Source organism: Pyxicephalus adspersus, chromosome 1, assembly GCF_032062135.1.
Source record: "Pyxicephalus adspersus chromosome 1, UCB_Pads_2.0, whole genome shotgun sequence".
Classification (NCBI taxonomy): Eukaryota; Metazoa; Chordata; class Amphibia; order Anura; family Pyxicephalidae; genus Pyxicephalus; species Pyxicephalus adspersus.
In genome coordinates this window covers 18,822,153-18,847,907 of record NC_092858.1, presented here as the reverse complement: position 1 = coordinate 18,847,907, position 25,755 = coordinate 18,822,153, and the positions used below count along the sequence as shown (strand labels likewise).

Genomic DNA, 25,755 nt, shown 5'->3' with positions numbered 1-25,755 from the left:
AGTAAATTGTTCAAGGCACTTTTGAAAACTAAGTCATTTAATTATAATTTATATCTCCTTTAACGTGGAACTAAACCCTGTCCCTATTCCATTGCAGGGCACTGCCATTAACAGGTAGTCTCCGGATTAAGGACATCCGACATACAGACAACTTCTAGTTACAAAACGGGGCTTCCCTGCTCGTTCCTGTGTATGATGGAGGCTTGGAGGGGGGCGGTTTGCATGACTTGCAGAAGAAATCTTTTTCTGAGGTTGTGGGTGATCTTAAGGACTGAGCTCTTTCTGCAGCCTCTTGTAACTCTTTAATGACAAAGACAAACCTTGCAATGGTTTCTTTTTGCATATCAAAGCACAGCTTGCTCCAGAAGTAAATAAATGTCTGCTTTGTTTGTGAATAACTCAGTGAGGATTTTATTCAGTAACTGACACCACGCTGCCTAATAATATATTGAGACAAATATCTGTCCTAATTGCATTTATTAAAATAATGTACCTGTTCTGACTTACATACAAATTTAACTTAAGAACAAACCTACAGTCCCTATCTTGTATGTAACTGGGGGTATACCTGTACTTCCTTCCTCACTTACTCTCTGAGATCTTTGGGCATCATGATTGGCCAGTTCAGGCTGACGTAACTCCTGCGCAGACATGTGGGAGTTCAACTAGTTCCTCAAGCGCAGGGGAAGCTAGGATTGATGGGTGTAGCTCAGCTTTTTTAACAGTTTCACAGGACAGTCAGGCAGATAAGAAGGATTATTGCAGAAAGGACATCACTTGTCTCTTTGTGCAATAATGACTGACCTGATCGAACATTTTAAAAAAGTAGAACTTTAGTTCCACTTTAATGTAAAAACTTTTTTTTGTAGCTTTGTAAATATAGTTATTTTACATCAATCCCACATATACAACAACTATCCATTGAAAACATTTATTTTGGCTGTGAACGGTTGCTCACATGTGTAGATTGCACTTTTTATATCCCCTTGATTTGTCAAACCCCTTTACCGTAACCCCATCTGACCAAGATATTTCTCACTTCCTTTTCTGGTTACCACATACTAGATTTTGGTGATCTGGTAATTTTCCCCAGTAGTTATTTACTGTAGTCAGGTCAATGGTCAATGAAGGGACATCAGAACAATGATGAGTTTATATCTTTCATCTCCACAAGTCAGCATGTTTTCTGAACATGTGATAGCAGAACACCTGATTGGTTACTCCCTTTCTAAATGATGCTAAATAAATACATATTCACAATAATACACAACTAAATTGTTTCTCTTTATACCAGTGTATATATATAATGTTAAGGCATATGTGTGACATATGTATAGGCTCATTGCATCCTGAACATTTACACATAAAGGAAGATATTTAAGAAATGCCTGCATACCAACACATTTTTTATAGCTCTACTTTAAAAAATACAAATATCTTAAGCCAATGTAAAATCGCTTCCTTGTGTTTTGCAGTTTGTAAAGTCAAGAGAACATATATGCAATGATTCTCATGACTCTAACATGTTGAGTTGTTGCCAACTGAAGCCAATTAGGCTGCACTAGGACAAACTAGAAAAAAAAATATGGTTTCCCAATAGGCCAGTTTAGGATCCTGGACCATTGCAGGGATTGGAGGGAAATTTCATTTGCTGTTTATATTATTGTTCACCTAAAATGAAAATCTGCCGGTTTATTATATATTATATCACCCTAAACCAGGAACAGTTATTATCTAGATCAGAGAAAAGCTAGAAAAGGAACAAGAGTTTTAAACAATACAAAATTGAAAACAGCACCAAAAGAAGCAAAAGACTAAATCTTTAGATTCTGAGTGGTGAGTATTGCATTATTAGGCCAAAATGTGTTTTTTAATTTAGAATTAATAAAAGCAGACCACAACTTCCCAGAGCAAGATCATCAGCCAGACACTGTAATGATTTAGAACTTGGCCAGTTACTCAAAAGTCACTAAGAATGAAGAAAAGACGAGTAAGTAAATAGCTGGGTATTTTGGGTAAAAAAAATCCTTGCATGATCATGATAAAAATCCTCAGCTGTGAGGGCTTTGCTACACCCAACAGAGCGAAGGAAAGCTCCTAGAATAAAACAGACTCTAAGGCTGCGTATAAACGTTCAATAGTTGTCATTGGAAAAGGCCTTTCACAATCCTCTACAATGACAAAAGACTGAAAGATGCATGAACAAGCGCTGTACATATAGTGCCGTTCTGTTCTATGGGGAGGGGAGAATGAGCGAATGGCACCCCGCAGAGCTCTCCTCCCATCACTTCCATTACAGTCGATGTTCGGAATGGATCCATGAACGACGAATGACGAGCGCTGTACACAATCATCTGATGTGTGTGTACATAGCCTAAGAGCAGAAGACAGCATAACTGCAGGCTGCACCCGTTGGCACAGTCAGGTCAAAATCTGATGGCTGGGTTTCGACCAAAAGCAAAACCAATGGGAAAGGGGGATGAAAGCTCCAACACAACAAAGTGATTGGTAACTCTCATGTAGCCACTATGTGAGAGCTTAGAGACAGGGCAAGCATTGAGGCAATGCAAACTGCTTTGGACCTGAAAAGCACTTTTATAAAAAAGCACAGCTTTTAGTTCAGACAGGGTCTAAAAAAAAACCTTATGCTGAACCTTTAGTCCAAACTCCAAAAGCCATGTTCAGGATGACAGCGCTGCAATTAAAGAGACAAATGTTTATCAGCAATGTGGAAAAAAGGCTCAATTGGAAAAAAAAACTGAAGAAACAAAGTGCTAGAAAAAATCAGATGATTTTATTAGTAAAGCTGTAGAAAAGGCATCCATCCTCCTAGGACACTGGCAAAAAAACTAAATATCCTAAAAATAAAAAGGATATTATGGACTGGCCTATAGTTTAACGTTTGTCTGTGTCCACTCCTATAATGGCGGTGGCAAAGTAAAGGCAAAGACCTCCTGTGTTCTTTAATGGATGAGGAAGAAAAACTTGACAAAGATGGGTAATGTAGTGCTTTGTAATGTAGTGGTTTGGTATAGCACAAGACGAAAATTTTTCAGCTTATACATACATGTTAAGGTCTATGGAAAGTTTGAATACTAATTTAGTACATGTATACTTCAATTAATCACAGATACAACAATGTACATAAGTTGCAGCAACCAATCAACAATGATCATTCATTTTCCTAACCAAAGTAGGCGTTAGTGCAATTCACTGTTATAAGTCATTGTACTTTGCACACTTTAGAAGTCTCAACGATTGCTTTATAAATAAGGCTGCCAGTGTATCAGCACTCTGGGCACACCCAGGTAAAAGGATACAAACATTTCCTTGCAGAACACGTCTGAAAATGATAATTTACCTTTGAAGTCTGTTCTGTATTTGTATTTGTGTCCCCCAAGGCAACAGCAACATGATGCTTGTCATCTAGAAGCATTTCCTAAAAAATTCAATCAAAATCTATTATTGTAAATTGAAAACTGCAGGCTAACTTATCATATCACCTACAGCAATCTGTTTGTATTCTGGTGCATTTTACATAACCTCAAAATAATACTGATACTTCCTGAAGTGAACCTGTCAGGCACTGTATGTAAAAGACCTGTCTTAGCATACACACTACAAGATGCACATTACCTCTGACAGCTAGAAAAACTTTCTTGTAAAATCCCTCTTAGAAAGTAGCTGCACTTCTATACTTGAGTCTTAAATCATGGGATTTATTTAGACCTCTTCATTTATGCTTCATGTATTTTCCATTGAAAGCAATGGAAATGCATTAGGATGCACCTTAATGTGCATGTCAATGTGTCAAATTGCATGTGAACACATAGGACCTGGTTTCCTAAAGCTCTCCAAAACTGGGGAAAATAGACTATCATGAGATCCCTTTGGTGATCCAGCAAACCTGGAATGGATCTGGTCCAGGATTGAAAACATTTGCTAACTAGCGAATGTTTTTTAAGAAATTTCCAGGTTTGTGGGATCACCCAGGGTCTCCCATGATAGCTCCAGTCATGGAGAGCTTCTATAAATCAGGTCCATTATGATGCTTGTTGACATTTAATTCAATTCAACAGTGACAATGTATGTTGACATGTGTCAATAGGACCTTTATTCTGTTTCTGGTGTGAATCCAGCTTAGGCCTTGCCAACCACCACCCGCTTTTCATTTAAAGTGGCTTTATGATCATAGAACACTGTCACCAGATAGGAAAGCAGTGGCTTTTGAAATGTTGGCAAGAACTCGGGTCTGTAATAATAATAAAGAGAAACCAGTTTCAGAGGAATCAGTTCCTGGTGAAAATGTTCAATTGAGATTTGAAATGACAGGTCTACTTGCTTCCATCCACCTTTACAAATGTAACATTGCAAAACTGACAAAGAAAAGGTCACTTTGTTTCTTTCAGTATTGTACTTCGGGCAGATCAGCTTGTTTACGTGATACATATTTTATTCTGACGTAAAAGAATATATACTTGAAAAAACAACAAACAGATTAAATACTGAGTAGCAATATGCACAGCGGCTATGCGGGAATTTCTATATGAATTATTTACAGACACATTGAATCACTTGGAAAGATGGTGAAAAGCAGAACATAAAACATAAAATAATGCCTATATACGCTGGGGGATGAGTGCTTGAAGAAGAATCTTGGATAAAAATGCTACAATGTAACATGGCAGCATAGAAAGTTACCCGTTCAACTTTTAATTGTATTCTAAGCCCTCCAGATCTAAAAAAGCAAAGTTTTCATATGTGTTGTCAGTGACAGTCCCATATAGTTGTGAGACTCAAAACTTTTGTTTGTGCTGCTGCTCCTTCCCTCCACATGTCACAAAAGTTGGATTAAGGCAGACAGGAGCCCTAGGCAAAGTAGCAACTTGGTAGTCCTATCCCTCCGTTGACATTGGAAAGAATATGTTTGAATAAGCTGTACTGGCATTCCACCCTCACCAGGCATCAACTGACTACAAGTACATCCTAGGCGAGTGAACACCTGTGACTTATTCAATACTATTATACCACAGGATAATTAAGGTTGAAGGTGGGTTCTACACTCCACCCCAGGAACTACACTCCTGCCTAGGGTGGCTTGCTGGTTACCCAGACTGTTTGTCACCAGAGTGAAATGTTCCAGGTTCGTGATGTTCATTGGAATTCTTTTCAATGTCAATCACAGGGATGGTGGAGGGATGATGTTATGATGCTACCTAGCATATGGTTCTGTTCTGGCTTACATCACAACAATGAAGTAAAATACTGCAGATTCCCAGTCCTTAAAACATAACTAAAGTTCCACTTTTAAAAATTCAGGATCAGGTAGTTCAATATTGCAGAAAGGGACATGTGATGTCTTCTCTGCAATAATCCCCTCTACGTGCCTGATTGTTCCAGGTATCTGTCAAAAACCTATGGCTGCCATGATACATAGCAATCCCGGCTTCCCCTGCACGTGCAGGTAATGAAAGAACTCCCATGAGTCTGCGCAGGAGTTAGGTCATTCCAGCCGAGAGGAAGGAAGAAGATGCTGGCACCCTGCCACAGAGCAGGGACAGGTGAGTATAGCGGTGTAAGGCCCTGGTCCAGCAACAGTACTCACAAGACACCAGTCCCCCAATCTAACACCGCACTTTTCATATATTGTAAGCCCCTGCTCAGCCTCGGGAGACTGGTTGCATTTCCCAGCACATGGTTGCCCCAAGGACTTCTGCATCTGGGGAAGTGCTGGCACAGAACCAAGGGCCCCCAGACAAAGCAGTACAGGGACAAGTCCAGAATACAGAGCAAGGGGTTATACACAGATAATCTGTCCAGCAGATGAGGTACACAAGGGCAAAACACAAGTAGAATCAGGGTCACAGGCAATAGGTCAGTCCAGGAGGCATAAACTTAAAGGGTCAGAAACAGGCAAGGTCAGCAACAGTAAATCAGACGAATAACGCACCAGCAGCATGTTAGCCCAGTTTAACTCTACAACAGGCACTGGGAAATGGAAGCAGAGAGGCTATAAAATCCCAGCAGCCAAAAACAGCGCAGGACTGAGTCAGAAACTAATCTGCCTATAAATTCTCCTTCAGCTGTGCACAGCCTCAGAGTGGTGCTGGGGATGCAGATAAAGTAAATCTCAGGCTGCAGGGCTAAAGGGAAGCACGCTGCTGCTATTTCTTAATTCTCATTGCTGCTGCAAGTGACATTGCTGAACAAGATCGCCAGCCCGATAAGCGTTTCCTAACAAGCTGATTTAGTTTTACTTTAACTAAGGTAGCTACATTAGAATAATTTACCTTGTTACATCTGGTAATCCCACCATAAATGTTAAAAAAGCTCAGCTCTAGTGATGTAAAGAAATATAATAGATTGTTCCCTCATTTCTAGCTGATCAGTGTTCTCCCCAACCCCTTTTAGCCGGGCACTTTTCAGTAACCACCCGGCTGTGTTTGGGTGGTTACTGAAGAGTTGGGTCACAATACAGGGGCTGCCACTCACCGACAAATTTCTTCCAAACCAGCTTAAAAAAAATTCTGCTGATGTTGTATTCTCTGGATTTACTAATCCCAGTGTGATCCCCCTAATCTTGTAAAGGTATCATGGTGGATCCCATGCTTTTATAGTTCCCAAACATAATAAAACTTTGCATTCACAGGAAAGAAGTTGTGTATGAGTCAAATTTATGACTGTGGGTTGTGTTCTTCATTTTGTTTACCTTTAATGAAGAAATAGAGATTGTACAAGACACATTCTTACCTCAAAAGACCAGTTTTCAGGCTCCTCATCCAGCCACATTCTGGTCTCTGTGTAAACCTTTCCGACCTCCATAGTTATCGGCGATACCTCAAACTCAACACGCTGAAGACTAAAGCCGAGTCCGACCCCTATGGCCTTTATAAAACTTTCTTTCAATGCCTGGAACCAAAAACACGGAGTCAGCCACAGTTCAGAATTTATTGTAACAGAAAATCATGAATTATTTACTCTATTGTTTTCTCTCACATTTTGCTCATATCTGCTCAGTCATCCTTATGAATGTTGGACTTTTCAAAATAAATAATTTATAGATTCTTGTAAGTAGAATAAAAAGAAAAACACCAGAGAATTATGTGGCTGGTGTAAGTGCTGTGGTAAACCTCTGTTCTCTCCATGGTAAGAAACATATGTTTGTTTCTAAAACATTACACTGCTTAGCAGCATATTGCCAGATGATTAAGGCAAATGCAAAAAGCATGTTTAAGCAGTACTGAAAGAGGCTGCAGATGGGATTACTATGATAAACTGCATCATCGTGTCTACGATCCATTAGGTTAAACTGAATACCGAGCATACAGCTAAATACACATTTAGAAGACATATATTGGAGCTGTTTTACCTAGGATGTCAATTTCTGTCCAGCCAGTCCTGAGATTTAACATGGAACTAAAGTTCAACTTTTAAAAATTCACAATCAGGCAAGTAATTATTGCTGAAAGAGACAGGCACTGTGCCTTCTTTTCCCAGGTCTAAAGCTTAATATTACATGGGTCAAATATCAATAGGAATGTTGAATTTTAATTGTACAACTACATTAATGCATAACTGAAAAACTAAACTTATGGATGCACAAGGGACATAATCGGCACCAAATTCCCGATGATATTGATGCATTGATATTGCAGGGGTTTCCATACAGTAGTTTTTGGACAGATTGGGGAAATCTTAGATTTCCTGTTTCCTTAGATTTCCTGAACAGAGATCATCTTCACACTTTACTGCTACTTTGGGCTTTAAATTCATACTACTTGGTATCCTGCTGACAATGATTTTATCACACAGTGACAGAGCTTTTTACCAAGGTAAAATGTTCATCAGCAAAAAAAAAAAAAAAAGAAAGTGAGGGAGCCCCCTTCAGACCTGTTGTTGAAAAATGTGCTGTTAGCTGTTAACTTTTCCTTTTAAACTACTATGATGTCAAATGCAAAGTTTGACAACCGCTTTGTCATTCAGTTGAGTGCAGTTGAAGATGAGGTGCAGTTCTTCCTCCAGAGAAAGAAGAGCAACTGAACAGCCAGAAGTGCACCACAAAAAATTCCCAACCACTTACCATTCACCCGGGAACAACTGGCAAGTTTAAAATGGGTTCTTTAATGAAGCTCTGGATGCCAGATTCAATACCAGCCCTGAAGCGATTATTGGACGAGCAACATCTAACGTGTGTACATAGCCTTACAGTTTGGTGTTACATAAGCATGTGAAATAAAAAAAAAATAAACAACCAATTTCACTAAAAAGTGTATGCATGAATATCTAATAAACCTCTCCTAATTTACTGGTGTTACAATGCATCTATGACACCCCGTTTTATTTCTCAGCTCATCCTGAGATTTACCCAGTGTCTGTAGAACATGTCGAGCTTTGCCCAGTCGCCGGCCATGCTCTTGATGGAGTGCCATTCTTTCTCGGTGAACTGACGATGCATGAGACGAAAGAACTCCTCAGTCGAGCCGCTGCCTGTGGAATTGCAAACATAAATTTAAATGGTCAGCCTAAACACAATATTTTTCACTTTTAACAAGTAAAATGTGACCTTGCAGTAATATGCTCCAACTCAGTAATGGGAGAATCAAGCTGAAGATTTACCGAAGCGCTCCATCCCTGTAATTTATATAAATTACTTTGTATAGTACAGTATTGGAAGCCTCGTTCTGAGAGCAGGACTAATGGCACCTGGAAACCCAGCCAGGTTTTGCACTGTAGTATCAAATAAAATATTGCTTACATGTGGATGGCTTCAAACATTCATACACTCATAAAGGGTAAAAGTAGTATAAAACATTGGAATGATACAAATAAAACCGGATTGTTAGAAAAAGTATGAAATGGCTCGTAACATTACATGATGCTATAACTAAGTTTAACACCGAACTTCAGATAAAAATGACACAAATTACTACAGCGGGGCATTCATTAAAGCAGAGTTATGGCTTCCTATTAAAAAAAATATGACATTGCTCTTGCTACTGCCTTGGAAGTTGTATCTGAATATAAACTCTTTCTGCATATGCTGCCCAGAAACAGCAGAGGATGAGAGGAGGTAAAGACCAGATATGACAGCCCTCAGCACAGCAAAGCTTATGGGTGCTGCAAAGACCTGTCTAATCATACCGACCTACCAACTATGGTAAATCATTTAGAGATTTAGTGAGCTACTGAAGAACCATTGCTTCTAATTAATATTTGTATAAAAGCATATAGTTCCTTCTTATATAGATTTTCAACCTGCCCCCCTAACCCAGACACCTGGACTAAGACTGAGAGCATGTTGAGTCAGGCTGGAGTTCTGCCTAATTAATTATTATTATTATTATTATTATTAAACAGTATTTATATAGCGCCAACATATTATACAGCACTGTACATTAGGGTTGCAAATGACAAACAGATACAGACATTGACACAGGAGGAGGAGAGGTCCCTGCCCAGAAGAGCTTACAATCTAGAAGATGAGAGAAGTATCATACAATAGGAGGAGAGATATAGAATGGTGGGTGAGTAGTGGGGGTTTTAGAAGACAGGAGAATAAGGGTAGGCAAGTTTGAAAAGATGGGTTTTGAGGGCTCTTTTAAATGAGCAGAAAGAAGGAGCAAGCCCAATAGGACGAGGAAGACCATTCCAGAGAGTTGGGGCAGCTCTAGAGAAGTCTTGGAGCCGTCCGTGTGATGAGGTTATGAGTGAGGAAGTCATTAGTAGGTTGTTGGAGGAGCGGAGAGAGCGGCAGAGTATTTTTCTATCAAGTCAGAAAGGTAAGTGGGACAAGAACTGTGGGGGGATTTGAAGGCAAAGCACATGAGCTTGAATTTGATTCTAAGGTGAAATGGAAGCCAATGAAAAGAACTATAAAGAGGGCAGAATTAAGGGTGACGCCAAGGCAACATGCCTGAGGGGAGGGATATTTTTCAGTGTTATAATTATTTTTTTTCTATTTGGGGTCTGCTTGCCACTAGAGAAGCAGATTGTTACCTAACTAAGCCAAAAGAACCATCTCAAGTGATCTTTTTTGTGGTATTCTTTACAGGAGGTAACTGTTCATATACATACTTCAACACATCAGCATTCAGATAGAGTTTAGGGCTGTGTAAAATCTTTGCACTTATCTGAAATCAGCTGCACTGATCAGACTGGTGACTATGGGAGATAAAGCTAAACACACCTATTCAATTATCTAACCATCTACAGCAGCATCTCCCCCAATAATCATAATTTACACAGAGAGATGGGGAGGGGTGCAAGCCACTTTCTTATGTATGTATATAATGTATATTATGTATGTAAAATCAAAAATGGATGGTTAATTTTGGAGAAAGCTGAGCATACACAGCTCTGAGTCTAGAAGCCTGCTGAATTTTATTTTTAGGAGCTTTGCTGCAGATTTAGCTTATTAGTGAGATCAATAGCTCATTTTGCAGCCAATCAATAACTTCACCATGACCATGGCAAAGAAAGATTACTGAGAAATACCCAATAAAACATGCCAGCTAATGAACTAAGAAAAAATTATCTGATTACATTTACTTCTAGCTTATAAAAAAAAAAACAGCATAGATACATACTAGTAAAAAAAGATTGCAAGCTCTTCTGGGCAGGGTCCTCTTCTCCTCCTTCTTTGTCACTGTTTGTATCTGTCTGTCATTTGCAACCCCTATTTAATGTACAGCTCTGTATAATTTGTTGGCTCTATATAAATTCTGTTTATTAATTGATAAGTCTCACGAAATAATCTATCTCATAGTTAAAGTGAACCTAACTTACAGGAGGGAAGGTGGGTGGTTGAAAGCTGCAGACCAGGCTAACTGGTCCCCATGTGATTGCTTAAAGACTTCAGGACCCTGTGGGGACTGATTGAAGAATCTCACAACCAATGGAAGGCACCATACTTTAAGAAGGACCCTATCACACTACAGAACTGAAGAAAGAAGATCAGTGAGCCAAGCTGTCATGTGACTAGGATTTCAAGTAAGCAAATCAAAATTATTTTTAGTTACTTAGTTTTTTTTTTTTTTAGAAACAATTGAAAGAAAGGGGAGTAATAAAGGGTAATGAGATGACTACTTTACTCAGAGATCAGCTTTAAAGTGCAACTGCAGCCCACCAGATACTTTTTAAGTGGACCTATTACCATATTTTTTACTTTTTATTTAAAAGGGAGCTTTTTTTTAACACTATTTCTTTTTTCATTTTAAAGAGGAGACCCCTCTGAAACCTGCAGCTTCCTGGGATACATATGTCATGTAACTCAGGAGGCTGTGGGCTTTGAGGTCAGGCATGCGCAGAAAGGGGCTTCTTTCTAATGTAAAAAAAGGGCTCATCTGACACATGCGCAATTTACATTTTCCGGAAGGGCGTCACCTGACTTCCCACATGCGCACTGTGAGATCAGGTGACTTAGGAAGAAAAGAAAGAAGATCAAAAAAGAAAGAAAAGATCAGAAGAAAAGAAAGAAGATGGGGGTGCCCGGTGTGCAGTCTGCACCAGAACGAAGAAAGAAGACAGGATTGGGATCAAAGAAGGATTGATACCTTTCCACCTATATTTGAGTTTTTTTTTTGTTTTTTTTTAATGTGTGCCTGTAGGTTGGCAGGACCTTACTCCCAATGGGACTGTATCTGAATGTCATCGAAGATGTCATTGTGGAATCTAAGACTACTCAATGGGACATATCAGATATGTTGAGATATTTGTGGGGCATATAAACATCACACAAAGAGCTAGAAGAAAAAAAGAACAGATACAGATGTAAGGAAAACCACTAAATAGGTATCAGTACACTTGGTGAATATTAAGGATGTCAATTCTAGAGTACCAATACTACAGCAGGATACTTCTCCTTCCAGCAAGGTAGTGTAGGTGTTCTATCAGTAGATTTTTGTATTGAGAGTGGGAACAGGAGAGCAGCAAGGAAAGGAATCGTAGTGGAAAACCCTATTAAAAAATAGACAAATAGGGTCATTGCTTGCAAAGGTTGGGAATGCAAAACAGCATCATGTCTTTCCCAAGTGATTGAATTTGGCATTTATCAGATCAACAGATGGGTGGAGATAAGAAAGACTCAGCAGCTATGGTAGATTCTGGCATCAGTGACCAGAGTTAGAATAAAGGTCCTCAAAATTATTCTATGTAATTAGAAGATGCACCCAAATCCACAACCTGTTTTTAGAAATATACCACAGTGGCAACTTCAGACAGACTTGAATAGGGCTGTACCCCCAGCATCTTTAGTATATGAACATGGCTCAATTTACTTCTATGGGAAATAATGCACAAATGTGGCCATTGTTGTAGTGTGTTGTACTACAAGAAAATGCACAATTCTTCATTTTCACCCAATATGCACTAACACAATGCATTAGTTGCATGCTAGTTATTGCATTAGGTCTTTGGTGTAAATGGGGCTTTACATCCTATGGCAAAGTCTTCCCTGTCGCTTGCTGCTCTTTCACATTGGACCATGATCTACTTGTATGGGGCTCCTGAGGTTGGAGATGTTCAGAAAACAACTCAGGGATGTCTTCCTTTTTTTTTACTAACATATATTTTTTTACTAGCATATTTAGTAAAAAAAAAATGTTGATACTTATGGGAAAGGCTGGCTTTTACATTACTATTATTTTTTACTTTACCCAGTTCTGGTGGAAATAAAAGTTATATTATACAGCTTCTTCTTTCTTCTTCTGCCAGGAAGAAGTGTAACCAATACTCCGCTAATCACAGCTCTCTATTTCACCTTCCGAGGTAATGCAATGATCCTGCATCTTTCCAAGGCTGCTGCTAGAACTGCTATCACAAAGGTGGGAAAAGTTGAGAAGTTCATTCAGTGTGGATAGTACAGTTCCGGCACTCCTGGGAGTGTCAGAGGTGCCTAAGAATATAATGTCTGTTCCCAGCTTGACTGGGGAGTAAAAGTGATAAAACCAGCCTGACATAAATATATATTTACTTATTGGGCCTGATTTATTAAAGCTCTCCAATACAAAACCTGAAATGGATCTGGTCCAAGATTGAAAACATTTGCCAACTAATAATAAATGATTTTAAGAAATCCATTCCAGGTTTGATGGAACCCCCAATTTTCCCATGATAGTCCATCTTCTCCAGTATTGGAAAGCTTTAATAAATCAGGCAATTTTATCTTGTCAAGCATGGAGTGGTGACAGGGTTTCTTTAATTATTATACACCAGTATTTTGGCAGTGGTGCCAATGAAGCATATTACATATATCAAGAAAACAATATTTAATTTCCCATAATGAAAATCATCTGTTACAAGAAGCTCAGATTAAAAGAATGCCAGTCCTGTGTAAATTCATGGGCACCGAGGGACAGTAAAAACTGTCAACAAACACAGATTGCCCATTCTTTCTCTTTTATTTGTGCCCAAGAGAAAAACCTAATTAAAATATTTTAGTATGGCCGTCCAATAGCTTTCTGAGACAAAATATACGTGGGATGAAAAACGACGGCTTCTGTAATGTGGAAGCACCAGACACAACTTTTCCAAGCTGCAGTTTTCCACTACAAAGGCTGTCACAACAAACATCCTTATGTCAGGCCTGCAGAGGACACTGCAAAAGATGAAAGCAGAGAAGAGCGAGCCTCCGCACTCTACAAATGCTGACAAAGTTATATGGCTGTGGACGCTCACCACAAAAGAGTAAAAGCCCTTCTACGTGTTCACGTTTTGTGTTTGTTACAACACAGGATCACACACTAGTTACCCTTATAATCCATCATGCTTTTCACATCAGTGTGTTGTGTTCTTTTGAGTAATCCTGCTTTCTGCATCTTTTGTGCATACACGGGGTGTTCTATTCAATGACAAAGCATGCAAACACCACTGGAAAAAAATTAAAAATTCAGCTTGCCATTAACTGAAACTTATCAACCAGAGAATGGGCTAACCCGCTATATAGGCTGATTCTTCACCAAACCCAGGGAGGTGGGCAACAGCAGATGTGTATGAAAGGTACAGATGCCCTTAGATTACGGATCAAGGAGATCAGGCATGAGTAGATGGACTAAACATTTCCAGAATAGAACTCCTGATGACACTTTGGTAGACTTTAGAGGAGCATAGAGCGGCTCCCTCCTCAATGTACAGAGAAATGACACTGAAACTTTTCCATGGCGGTATATCGCTCCCGGCCGTTTCTTCCAGATACGGACTTCTATCTCCCTCTAGTGAAATGGAGCACCACATGTTGTGGAACTGCCCTAAGATCAAACGTTTCTGGAGGCTGGTAGCATCATACGCTTTGCACTTTTTGGTAAACTATTTACCGTTAACCCCAACCTTGGCCATCTTTAGAACTCTATCTTTACAGGGGATACGTATTGCCAAAGGATGTGGGAAACTTTTGTCAATTATATCACCAGTGGCCAAAAAGTCAATATTGCACAAATGGATCAGGAGTCAGGACCCTCCCACCTTAGGTCTTTTCTTAGAGAAATTACAGCATGTATTTCAAATGGACTGGATAGAAGCATCTTTGGATAAAGAACTGAAGGCTGACCCATTCCTTGCAGTATAGGAGTCCTACACTGCAAAATATCAAAAATCACAATAGGCCTGATTTATTAATGCTCTCAAAGGCTGGAGAGGATGCACTTGCATCAGTAAAATTGGGTAATCCACCAAACCTGGAATGAATCTGGTCCAGGATTATTATATTATTATTATTACTAATAATAAACAGGATTTATTTAGCGCCAACATAATACGCAGCTTACTTTTAAGAAATCAATTCCAGGTTTGCTGGATCACCCAGCTTCACTGATGAAAGTGTATCCTATCCAGCCTTGGAGAGCTTCAAAAAATCAGGTCTATTGAATCCACATCAGATTTCTTGGTATGCCTATCGGCCATTATCTAATGACCCTTCTGAGATCTAAATCACCCGTTTTCCTGTAACCTTTCTCATAGTCACTTGTTTCTGAAAAATAAGCCCTGTAACCATTGTACCTCTTTAGTTTAGGCTTAGTCTACACGGACTGTTTCCCCAGCGTTTGACCTGAGGCTTTTAAAGCCCATGTTTGAAATCCCCATGCATTACAATGGGTTAATCTACTCCAGGACATTTCTTTGAGGCATGTTTATGACATTTATCTTAAACTTTGCTTGCAACCTTTGAAAAATTTAAACGCTGGGTTAACGCTGGAAAACGCCCCAAAACGCAAGAAAACGCGGGTAAACGCTACCATTGATTTCAATAGAACATTTTCCCGCGGTTTCCCACGTATAGTTAAAAATGCGATAAAAACGCAGGAAAACGCGAACAAACACGGGAAAACGCGGCAAATGTGGTTTTCAGCATTTTAAAAGCAAGCTTTAAAACGCTAATAAAACTGCATAAAAACGCTTATAAACGCAATAGGAACATTTACATGCGTTTTTAAAAAAATTCCATGTAGACCCAGCCTTAAAGCTGCATACACACAATTATTATCGTTTGTAAACGAACGACGAACGATCCTGCACGATATCTGCGAACGATTGTATAGCACCGACCCTGTACATACAGATAACGACACGATCGTTCAAAGATGTGTGTATATATATTCATATATATACATATATATGTATACATATATATTTACCTATATATATATATACACACACACACACTCATATACACAATACAGCCTGTATCGAACGTTCGTTCATCGCGCATGCTCAGAACATGCACGATCACTGAACGACCGTACACACGATAGATGGTGAACGATCGTCGTCCAACCCGATCCGCCCGTCCGGTCGTTCATTTCCAACGATAAAAATTGGACGTGTGTACACAGCTTAAGTCTGTACAGTCTTTTGTAGTTTTATGTATGTAATTATTTATGTTTCCTTTATTTCCTCACAAAAAATAAACAATAAAAATCAATACAACTTTTTTTTAAAGCAAAATCAAGAAACTGAAAAAACTTTCTTTGTTGTGGGGCTACCCTCGTACTAGAATTGTTAAACACTTGTCTATGTTTAGGGGGGTTGTAAAGAGCAAATTTACTTATGCCAAAAATGACAGAAAGTCTGTGTCTGGGGATTTTATCGGTACCTTTCCGTTAATAATTCTAACACATATTAAAAAAATCGAATGATAATTTATATACAATTACATAAAAGCGTAATCATATCATGACAGCACATATGTAGCTGAATAAAGATCAATGTTATGAATATATAAGTGTCTCTGTTTTTGACATGTTTCGCCTATTTGGCTTCATCAGAAGAACAATTTTAAGGAGCCTTAGATAGATTATTCTGCAAGAGGTAGTGTGGCTGGCAATCCCGTTGCCACTTTTTAAATACACTGAACAGTGTTCTGAACAAAGGGGAGAAAAGAAACAAAGTATATGTAATCAATCTACTCCTCCGGGGGTGTGGTGTCTCTCCTCGTTATGTATGGTAAATTCTACAAATACAATATTGTGCATTGTTTCCTATTCACTGCCAAACATTCCTCTCCTCCAGCAAGTTTACTTACCCCATCCCTCATTTTCCAAGCAGCAAGAGAGACTCTTCCCATATCCAATATTCTGGGTTGTGACCTGGGCCTTGGCAACTTTACTTACATTTCTTATTTATTAAAATATCATTTAAAGCAATAATATTACAAAACAATAAGGTAACAGAAAGGTAAGTATGTGGGACATTATGGAGTTTAATGCTAGCTGTTAGATCCTCGGTGAGCATGGTTTCGTTCACGTTGCACAACCACATGCCCACCGCAGGGGGACTGGAGGATTTCCTAAATACTGGAATACACGACTAGGCCGCTGAGACTAGATGCCCAAGAATGGAGGAGCGATAATTTTTAAGAGGTGTAGGATGAAGAAAGCTGGAGTAAATGTAGTCATGTGTTGCATAATTTGGTACACAGATTCGCAATAGTTCCGAGGTAGTGGGTAGGACCATAAAATGTGTATCATAGTACCAGTCCAGCACCACATGGCAGCCTTACTTACAATGCCGGACTGGCTGTCCTGCAAAACCGTGTGTGATGAGAGCACACAGCAGCCCATGGGGCCTTGCAAAGTAAGGGAAAAAGATAATAAAACTTTCCTTTATATCCCCCATAGATCTCTTTAGTTATTTAAGCTATTGCATTGCAGCTACCCCTAACTTATTTTAAATACCTGGAATTGCCCAAATTGTCCATACTTCCCATATGTCTGCAGAAAAAACAGGCATGTAAAATGCACTTACATTGTACCTTTTGATGACAGTACATATAAAGGTGTAAAATTATCCACTTCCTATTCCTCCATTTGTTCTATTCATTGTCACAGAAACAAAGGCCCTGATTTATGAAACCTCTGCAAGACTGGAAAGGATACACTTTCATTGGTGAAGCTGGGTGATCCAGCACACTTGGAATGGATCTGATCCAGGACTGAAAACATTTGCTAACAAATATTAAATTACTTTTAGGAACCCTATTCCAGGTTTGCTGGATCACCCAGCTTCACCAATGAAAGCGTAGCCTCTCCAGCCTTGGAGAGCTTTTATAAAACACGCACAGAAAGTATAAATCCAAAGTTACAGAGCTGCAAGGTGCAGGAAAATATTCCTGTGGGAGAAATGTTCTGGAAATATGAACTCCTATTTCATGGGGGGAGATTTTCTCTAGACTTTTTGTGTCTTTTACAGAAAGTGAAGAATTCCTCCCTAAACCAAAATGAAATACATACATTTTGACTGAAGTTAGTCTTTAAGAACGTGGCCAGCAATGTCCTTTGAAGATATTCATTCCAGATTTTCTGTATTACCTTGCTTCACTTCAGCTTTAATAAATCAGGCCCAGTTTGTCAGCACAACAACCAGGTGATTGGCATTTTCAGATGGACAGCAATAGACGAGCACTCCCACATTTTTCAACACCCATCTTGGTCTGATTTGCCCACCCCAGGATGAAGCAGCTATAAATCACTGTACGCTATGTTATACAATACCTGGAACTTGAAATATGCTGGTGATTTTAATTTACCAAATAAATCTAATAAATCTATTCAGATTACTCTGTATAAACATGTGACTTCCAGAGCGTAAACAGGAGAACAGCAAGATGTAAAAGATATATAAGCAAATTAAGCTCCTTGATAACCATCCATATTGCAGAATTTAAAAACAAACATTTAAAGAGCAGCACAAAGTAAATTCACATTTTCAGTGCAGCAAAAAAAGGGACAACAGCGGCACCCAGTGGATTTTACCACAATGACAATGGATTGGCAGACAACAGTAGAAAAGTTTTATGTGCCCAGTTAAGGTACTGATATACAAAGCTGTGATCTGTAATACTCTGCTCAATAACTACACTCCAATTATTCAAAACAGCTGCTGTGCAAATTACCATAGGCAATAAACAACAGCCCAGAGCTTAGTTCTCGTAAAGCATAAACTAATAATAAATGCAAAAAAATATAAAAACCCAATAAAAATATAGGATGAGAAAATGGGGAAGTTAGGAAAGCCCAAACTTTTGTTTTATTTTTCTAAACTTTATGGAGTGTTTAATGCAGATTTCATTCTCACTAACTTAGTCTCACCTTGATGAAATAAATGGCAAAAGGGGAACAGAACTTGTAAAGAACTTGCATAGAGATGTGCTTGAGGAAGTCTGTAGTGATGGAATGTGTCGGGAGAAGGGGGGTTCAGTGGTGCAATCTCACAGCGGATATCTCTTGGAAGAAGAGGAGATTCAGCTGTGTGCAATAAATTCAGGTGCTAGAGTAAACACTCCAAACAACCCTGAAATCTGAATATCTGTGCTTACTTTATGTTTCAGTCCTTCTATCTTCTATGTACAGAAGGTGAGGTTCATCCTTGGCTGTCCAGTAAGGTTCTTCCTTGGCTGCTCTTCGAGCAGCTGTTGTGGACACAATACTAGCCACCCTTACCCAGAATCTGCAAGAAGTTAGTTATTTCTCCCTGTGTGTGCGTGGGTACTCCTGCAGTTAGGTTAATTGGCTTCCCCCAAAATTGGCCTTAGACTGTAATAAAGACATATGACTATAGTACGGATATTGTGAGATAGATTGTGAGCCCCTTTGAGGTACAGCTAGTGACATGACTATGGATTTCATAATTCATACTATGTTGATAGTATATACTATACTATATACATACTATATTTAAATACTGTGTAATAATAATAATAAATCTGGACCTTTTTGCAGAATTCTCCAGGAATTTCTGTGATTTGTTTGGATTAAGATATATAAAATATATAAGGAGTTAGGTAAAAGTTTATTTAGGGCTTTGTATGAAATGATAGTAATCCTATCAGTAATGAAGGCCACAGCTGCTAAACTCCTGCTGGAAACACTAATTGCCTGGCTGTCTCTGGTTTGCAAGTTTAATTCCAGGAAAAATATTTGGACTATTACTTTATTAGTTATTTTATTAAACAGTGAGAGTTGTAGTCTTCTGAACAGGAAAACAACTCTATACAGCACCTAATGCAATCCTGCAGGAAATGAGTTAACAGCACATGGAAGAAGTGTTATTCACACATCTTCTGAGCTCCAATGCTGGGTTTTTGAGTTAACAATGTTGGGTGTTGGGTTTTTGAGTTAACGCTGCGTAAAATGTTGGAACTATAAAAATCCTGTTTAATAATATTATTATTAATATTAATAAACAGTATTTATTTAGCGCCAACATGTTATGCAGCGCTGTACATTAAATAGAGGTTGCAAATGACAGACAGATACAGACAGTGACACTGGAGGAGACGACCCTGACCAGAAGAGCTTACAATCTAAGGGGTGGAGGAATAAACACACAATAGGAGGAGAGATATGTAGTGTTGGGAAGTAGTGACGGTAATATTAATAATAATGTTCTTTACAGGAAATCTACATGGCCCTTGCAGCCCCTTGTTACATTATCCAGTCCCTTCTCATTTACTATAACCCCAAAACATCAATGCAGTTTGGTTGTAATAAATAAAGATATTTATATGACAATAATCTGATTCCCTGGTTTATCTAAGAGACATTTGCTTTCACAGTTCCCCTTTCATTGTAACATCCAGCAGTATATCTGTGACTTGTGAGTTCCAATGCAGCGACAGGTTTTACCGAGAAATAAGCCTTCAGAGACAAAACTGAACCCCCAGACACATTCTCCGTCTTCACACACACAAGCCATAAATTATGTCTAATAAAGATATTACAATGTCCCGCTAGGAGGAAGGAGATTGCTATTTATAACTGCTGACGTCACTTGTAATGCTTGAAGGCTGAACTGAATCAATATTCATTTTAACAATTCTGTTATCGGACTACAGAAAGGAAATGATATAGAACGGCAGTAAAAATGTCTCCAAATCTTGCATAACAATAGCGAATTATTCGGGCCGCCAATGCTGATCTCTTCTAAAACTGCAGATTTGGTGGCTTCAGTAGAGATATAGAACAGATATGCATATCAGCTTCTCTGGCTGCGTTCTGATTTCAGACAGCCAGGCAATTAGGATTTTTGGAAGGAGAAAAGCAATAGCAACCTTAGTTTTCTTTCAATATTGGTATTGGTATATTAAGGTAGACGGGAGCCTTATTATTAGATGTATATAGATGTATATATGAACTATTTCAGTCCTGAAGCCTATTTCCTGTCTTTCCCCTTTAAAGCATGAGGATTAGGCACAGATTTTCCAAGCACACCTACACACCATGGAATCAATGCATTTCTATGGATAGTTCATGCTCATGGCACCCCAGCCATCCAGGGAAGTACGGATGTTTTCTAGAAGTGTTTCTTAAACAGGGTTGCATGGGACCCCAGGGTTCCTCCAGAGGTAGCTAGGGGTTCTTTGAGTCAAGAGAGTGAAGCTGGGTGATCCAGCAAACCTAGAAATAATTTCTTAAAAGTCATTTGCTAGCAAATGTTTTGAATCCGGAACCAGATCCATTTCAGGTTTGCTGGATTACCCAGCTTCACTGATGAATGTGTATCTCCTCCAGCCATGGGGAGTTTTAATAGATCAGGGCCACTGTGTATATCAGTTCTTCTGAATCTCTTTAATATGGGGGAACCCTTGAAATAACTTTCCAGTCTTCAGGGAAACCCTGCTGTAACTACTATATCCACAGTTCACAGTACATTAGTGTGGTGGTCAGTGGGAAGAATGTCTCCTACATTAATGTCCAATGAGAAGCATTGTCACCCCTATAGAAAGCTAAAAAGATCAATGGTGTCTCTGAATTTGAGCTTGAAAGGCACAAACTGCTCTTTGCCCAAGTAACCCCTAGCAACCTGTGGAGGAACCCTGGGGATCCACAGAACCCTGGTTGAGAAACGCTGGAATATTAGTGTATACCATTATCTTTCAAATAAAGAACTGAAAGAAAAAATTAGGACTGATGTAGAACTATTAGAAACATCCAAAGCTGACACATCGGGCCTGATTTATTAAAGCTCTCCAAGACTGAAAGAGTACACTTTCATCAGTGAACCTGGGGGATCCAGCAAACCTGGAATGGATTTCTTAACCTCCCTAGCGGTAACCCCAAGTGTGACTCGGGGTAGAAAAAAGTTGCTAGAAGTGGTAACCCCGAGTCACTCTCGGGGTTGGAACACCTAGGGAAGGTTAGTAAATAGAGCGCTTACCTTATCCGCCGGGATCCGGCGCCGTCCAGCGTCGCAATCTCCGTCTTCTTTCTTCTTCCTGCTTCTACATTTGATGAGTCACCGGGGGAGTTCCCGGTGACGTCGGTGTATGTGTACGTCCCGACCAGGCGGGGCGGGAAATTCAAAATCCATTTGCATTGCATTGAATACAAAATAACTGTAATGAATGCAATACATTGGATCTTTATGTGTAAAAGCAGTATATTGATTTCAAGAACATTTATTTTACAGTATAATATATTAGTATGAGTATAATATGTATTTTTTTTTTAATTAAAATTTTTTTTTTAAATAAATTTTTTTTTAATATATAGATTTTTTAATTTATTCAGTTTATTATTTTTACATGATTTTGTGTTTCAAACTTTATTATACTCATACTAATATATTATACTGTAAAATAAATTTTCATGAAAAACAATGTACCGCTTTTAGACATATAAAACCGGAAAGAAATGAACCACTAGGAAGGTTAAAAGTCATTTGCTATTTGTAAGCAAATGTTTTTGATCCTGAACCAGATCCATTCCAGGTTTGCTGGATCACCGAGCTTCACTAATTAAAGTGTATCCTCTCCCATCTTAGGGAGCTTTATTAAATCAGGCCCATTAGGTGTGTAGTTGTGCTGACTGTGAAAACATTTCTTTTTTACATTATTTTTAACCAGGTGATCTTGCCAGTAACACTCTTCCTGCTGGGTGGGAAGAAGCTATAAGTTGGTAGTCAAAAAAGTGAACGGGGCGAAACATGACAAACTCAGTACTCCCAGTTGTTGCTGCCATTGGAATCCAGTAACCCCTATAATTGTCAGCTCTCTACCTCCCCCTATACTTTGTTCCAACTTTAAAATACCCAACACCCCTTTAGTATGTCCCATTTTTTTTATTGTCTTTGCATTATACCCTAACTGTCTAGTGCTCTGAATTGTGACCCAAATTTTCAATAACCACAGTAACAGAAACAGCCAGGTGATTACTAAAAAGGGAAAAAGTACCAGAGGAGAACATATTTTTAGTTATGGAACAACTAAAACAAAACGCTTCCAATGAGAGCCAGCACTCTCTGTTACAAGCCTAGAAGTGCAGCTCACCTGTACTCTTTACCAGAGCTAAACTGTGGCCGTTTCTAAATACAGGTAGTCCTCGGGTACTTACGAGATAGGGACTGTAGGATTGTTCTTAAGTTGAATTTGTATGTAAGTCAGAGAGGTACATTATTTTATTAGGACAGATATTTGTCTCAACATATTATCAGGCAGTGTGGTGTCAGTTACTGTATAAAATCCTCACTGTGAGGTATTCACAAACAAAGTAAAAAAAACTAAATCTTTATGGAGCCTAAATATTCATTACCTTCTGGAGCAAGCTGTGCTGTGATATGCAAGAAGAAACAACTGCAGAGTTTGTCTTGGCCAATAAAGAGTTACAAGAGGCTGCAAAAAAAAAAACTTAGTCCTTAAGATCACCTACAACCTCAGCTTTGTTTAGCAAAAGATTTCTTCTGCAAGTCATGCGAACTGCCCCCTCCCCCCATCAAGCCTCCGTCCTGCACACAGAGAGCAGGGCAGCCCCGTTCAATTAATCATGACGCTGGGTATAGTCTAGAACTCTTCTTTTTCTCTACATAGCCTCCCTCTATGGTACCCCTTCTTCATTTTGTTGTTTAATGATCTTTAACCTAGCCACACATTAAAAAATGGGCTAAGTAGCAATGCATCTTATTACAATACAATTTGATTATAGCAGGCTGACCATCCCAATGTCCTGTCTGGAAATTATCTAAGGAAGTTATCCGAGTCTTGGTCCAATAAAAATAAGGTGGAATGAAGTTTGTAATTTACAACTGGCCTGGGAAGGATTTTTTTTTTTAATGTAATTGTATATTACAATCATGTGAAAAAAGAAAGTACACCCGCTTACATGTCTAAGGTTTTGTGTATCAGGACATAATCAAAAATTTTCTGGTCCATAGTAAGACTCCAAAATAGGTAATTAAAACCAAAGATGAACATCAACCCATGGGATATTACTCTGAGTCATTATTTATTTAACAAAGTCTAAGGCTGTGTACGTATCTCTCCTGATCATTTCCAGCCACAAACGTCTGAAAGATGAATGAAGGAGAGCTGTACACACTGCGCAATTCTATTTTATAGAGAGGGTAGTGGGGAGAACGAACTAGCGGCACCCCGCTGCACTCTACTCCCTTCAAAGAAACAACTGCAGAGTTTGTCTTGGCCAATAAAGAGTTACAAGAGGCTGCAAAAAAAAAAACTTAGTCCTTAAGATCACCTACAACCTCAGCTTTGTTTAGCAAAAGATTTCTTCTGCAAGTCATGCGAACTGCCCCCTCCCCCCATCAAGCCTCCGTCCTGCACACAGAGAGCAGGGCAGCCCCGTTCAATTAATCATGACGCTGGGTATAGTCTAGAACTCTTCTTTTTCTCTACATAGCCTCCCTCTATGGTACCCCTTCTTCATTTTGTTGTTTAATGATCTTTAACCTAGCCACACATTAAAAAATGGGCTAAGTAGCAATGCATCTTATTACAATACAATTTGATTATAGCAGGCTGACCATCCCAATGTCCTGTCTGGAAATTATCTAAGGAAGTTATCCGAGTCTTGGTCCAATAAAAATAAGGTGGAATGAAGTTTGTAATTTACAACTGGCCTGGGAAGGATTTTTTTTTTTAATGTAATTGTATATTACAATCATGTGAAAAAAGAAAGTACACCCGCTTACATGTCTAAGGTTTTGTGTATCAGGACATAATCAAAAATTTTCTGGTCCATAGTAAGACTCCAAAATAGGTAATTAAAACCTAAGATGAACATCAACCCATGGGATATTACTCTGAGTCATTATTTATTTAACAAAGTCTAAGGCTGTGTACGTATCTCTCCTGATCATTTCCAGCCACAAACGTCTGAAAGATGAATGAAGGAGAGCTGTACACACTGCGCAATTCTATTTTATAGAGAGGGTAGTGGGGAGAACGAACTAGCGGCACCCCGCTGCACTCTACTCCCTTCAACTTCTATCGCGTCATTCATCGCATGTCATTCATGGATCCCTCAGGACGGATCCATAAATGATGGACAACCGCTGTACACTTCAGGAAGAGCCCAACAGCTCGCATCAGGTGAGAATATTCTGACGTGTATACATAGCCAAAATATATATAGTCAAAATATAGAAACAGTAAACTCTTATCACTTCCATGGCAATTAAAAGAATACATAGCAGCCAGGTGCTGCCAAACAAATGCAATTGATTATCTGATCATCAGGAAGTGTGACCACTTTTATAAAAGCAGAAGTTTTGACAGTTTGTTGGTCTGAAGCATTCAGGTGTGTTTTAACACAATGCCAAGGAGAAAAGACATCCCCAATGATCTAACAGAAACAATTGTTGCTGCCCATCAATATGGAAAGGGTTAAACAATTTGAAGTCCGTTAGTGAGAAAGATTATTCAAAAGTGGAAAACATTCAAGACAAGTTGCTCTCAGGAGTGGACATCCCAGCATATTCACCCCCAGGTCACACCATACAAAGCTCAGAGAAAATACTGAAAACCCAGGACCTAAACTCAGACTTTACAGGTTTCAGTTAGCATGTTAAATAATAAAGTTCATGACAGTACAGTTACTAAAAGACTTAACAAGTCTGACTTGTTTTTAAGGGTTGTCAGGAGAAAGCCTTTTCTCTTTGAAAAGAACATAAAGCATGGCTCGGGTTTGCAAAGTTACATTTGAGCAAACCACAAGACTTCCAGAACAATGTCCTCTAAAAAGGTGAGACTAAAGTGGAGAGGTTTGGCCATAAAGCACAATGGGGAAAAACGAACACCTTGTGACAACTGCCAAGAACAGCGGTGGAGGGGTGAAGATTTGGGCTTGTCTACCCTTTACAGAACCTGGGCACCTTGCAGACATTAAGTTGACCATGAAGTCCTCTATTTACCAAGGTACTGTAGATTCAAATGTGAGGCCATCTGAGTGACAGGTAAAGCTTGGTCAAAAATTGGTCATGCAACAGGACAATGACCCCAAATCTACAACATAACAGCTGAAAAAGAAAAGAATT

The 25,755-nt window shown here is 39.0% G+C and overlaps 1 protein-coding gene across 1 annotated transcript in view; it reads right to left on the bottom strand.

Moving 5' to 3' along the window:
* Positions 1–1,769: 1,769 nt before the first annotated feature.
* Positions 1,770–25,755, bottom strand: part of AASDHPPT (aminoadipate-semialdehyde dehydrogenase-phosphopantetheinyl transferase) — a 28,496-nt gene continuing 4,510 nt past the window's right edge. Inside the window, exons 3-6 of the mRNA XM_072398647.1 lie at positions 23,019–23,031; positions 8,366–8,487; positions 6,751–6,909; positions 1,770–3,439 (exon numbers count right to left, since the gene is read on the bottom strand). Coding sequence (XP_072254748.1) covers positions 3,287–3,439; positions 6,751–6,909; positions 8,366–8,487; positions 23,019–23,031 — 447 coding nt within the window. The 3' untranslated portion in view covers positions 1,770–3,286. The remainder of the gene's footprint in view (positions 3,440–6,750; positions 6,910–8,365; positions 8,488–23,018; positions 23,032–25,755) is intronic.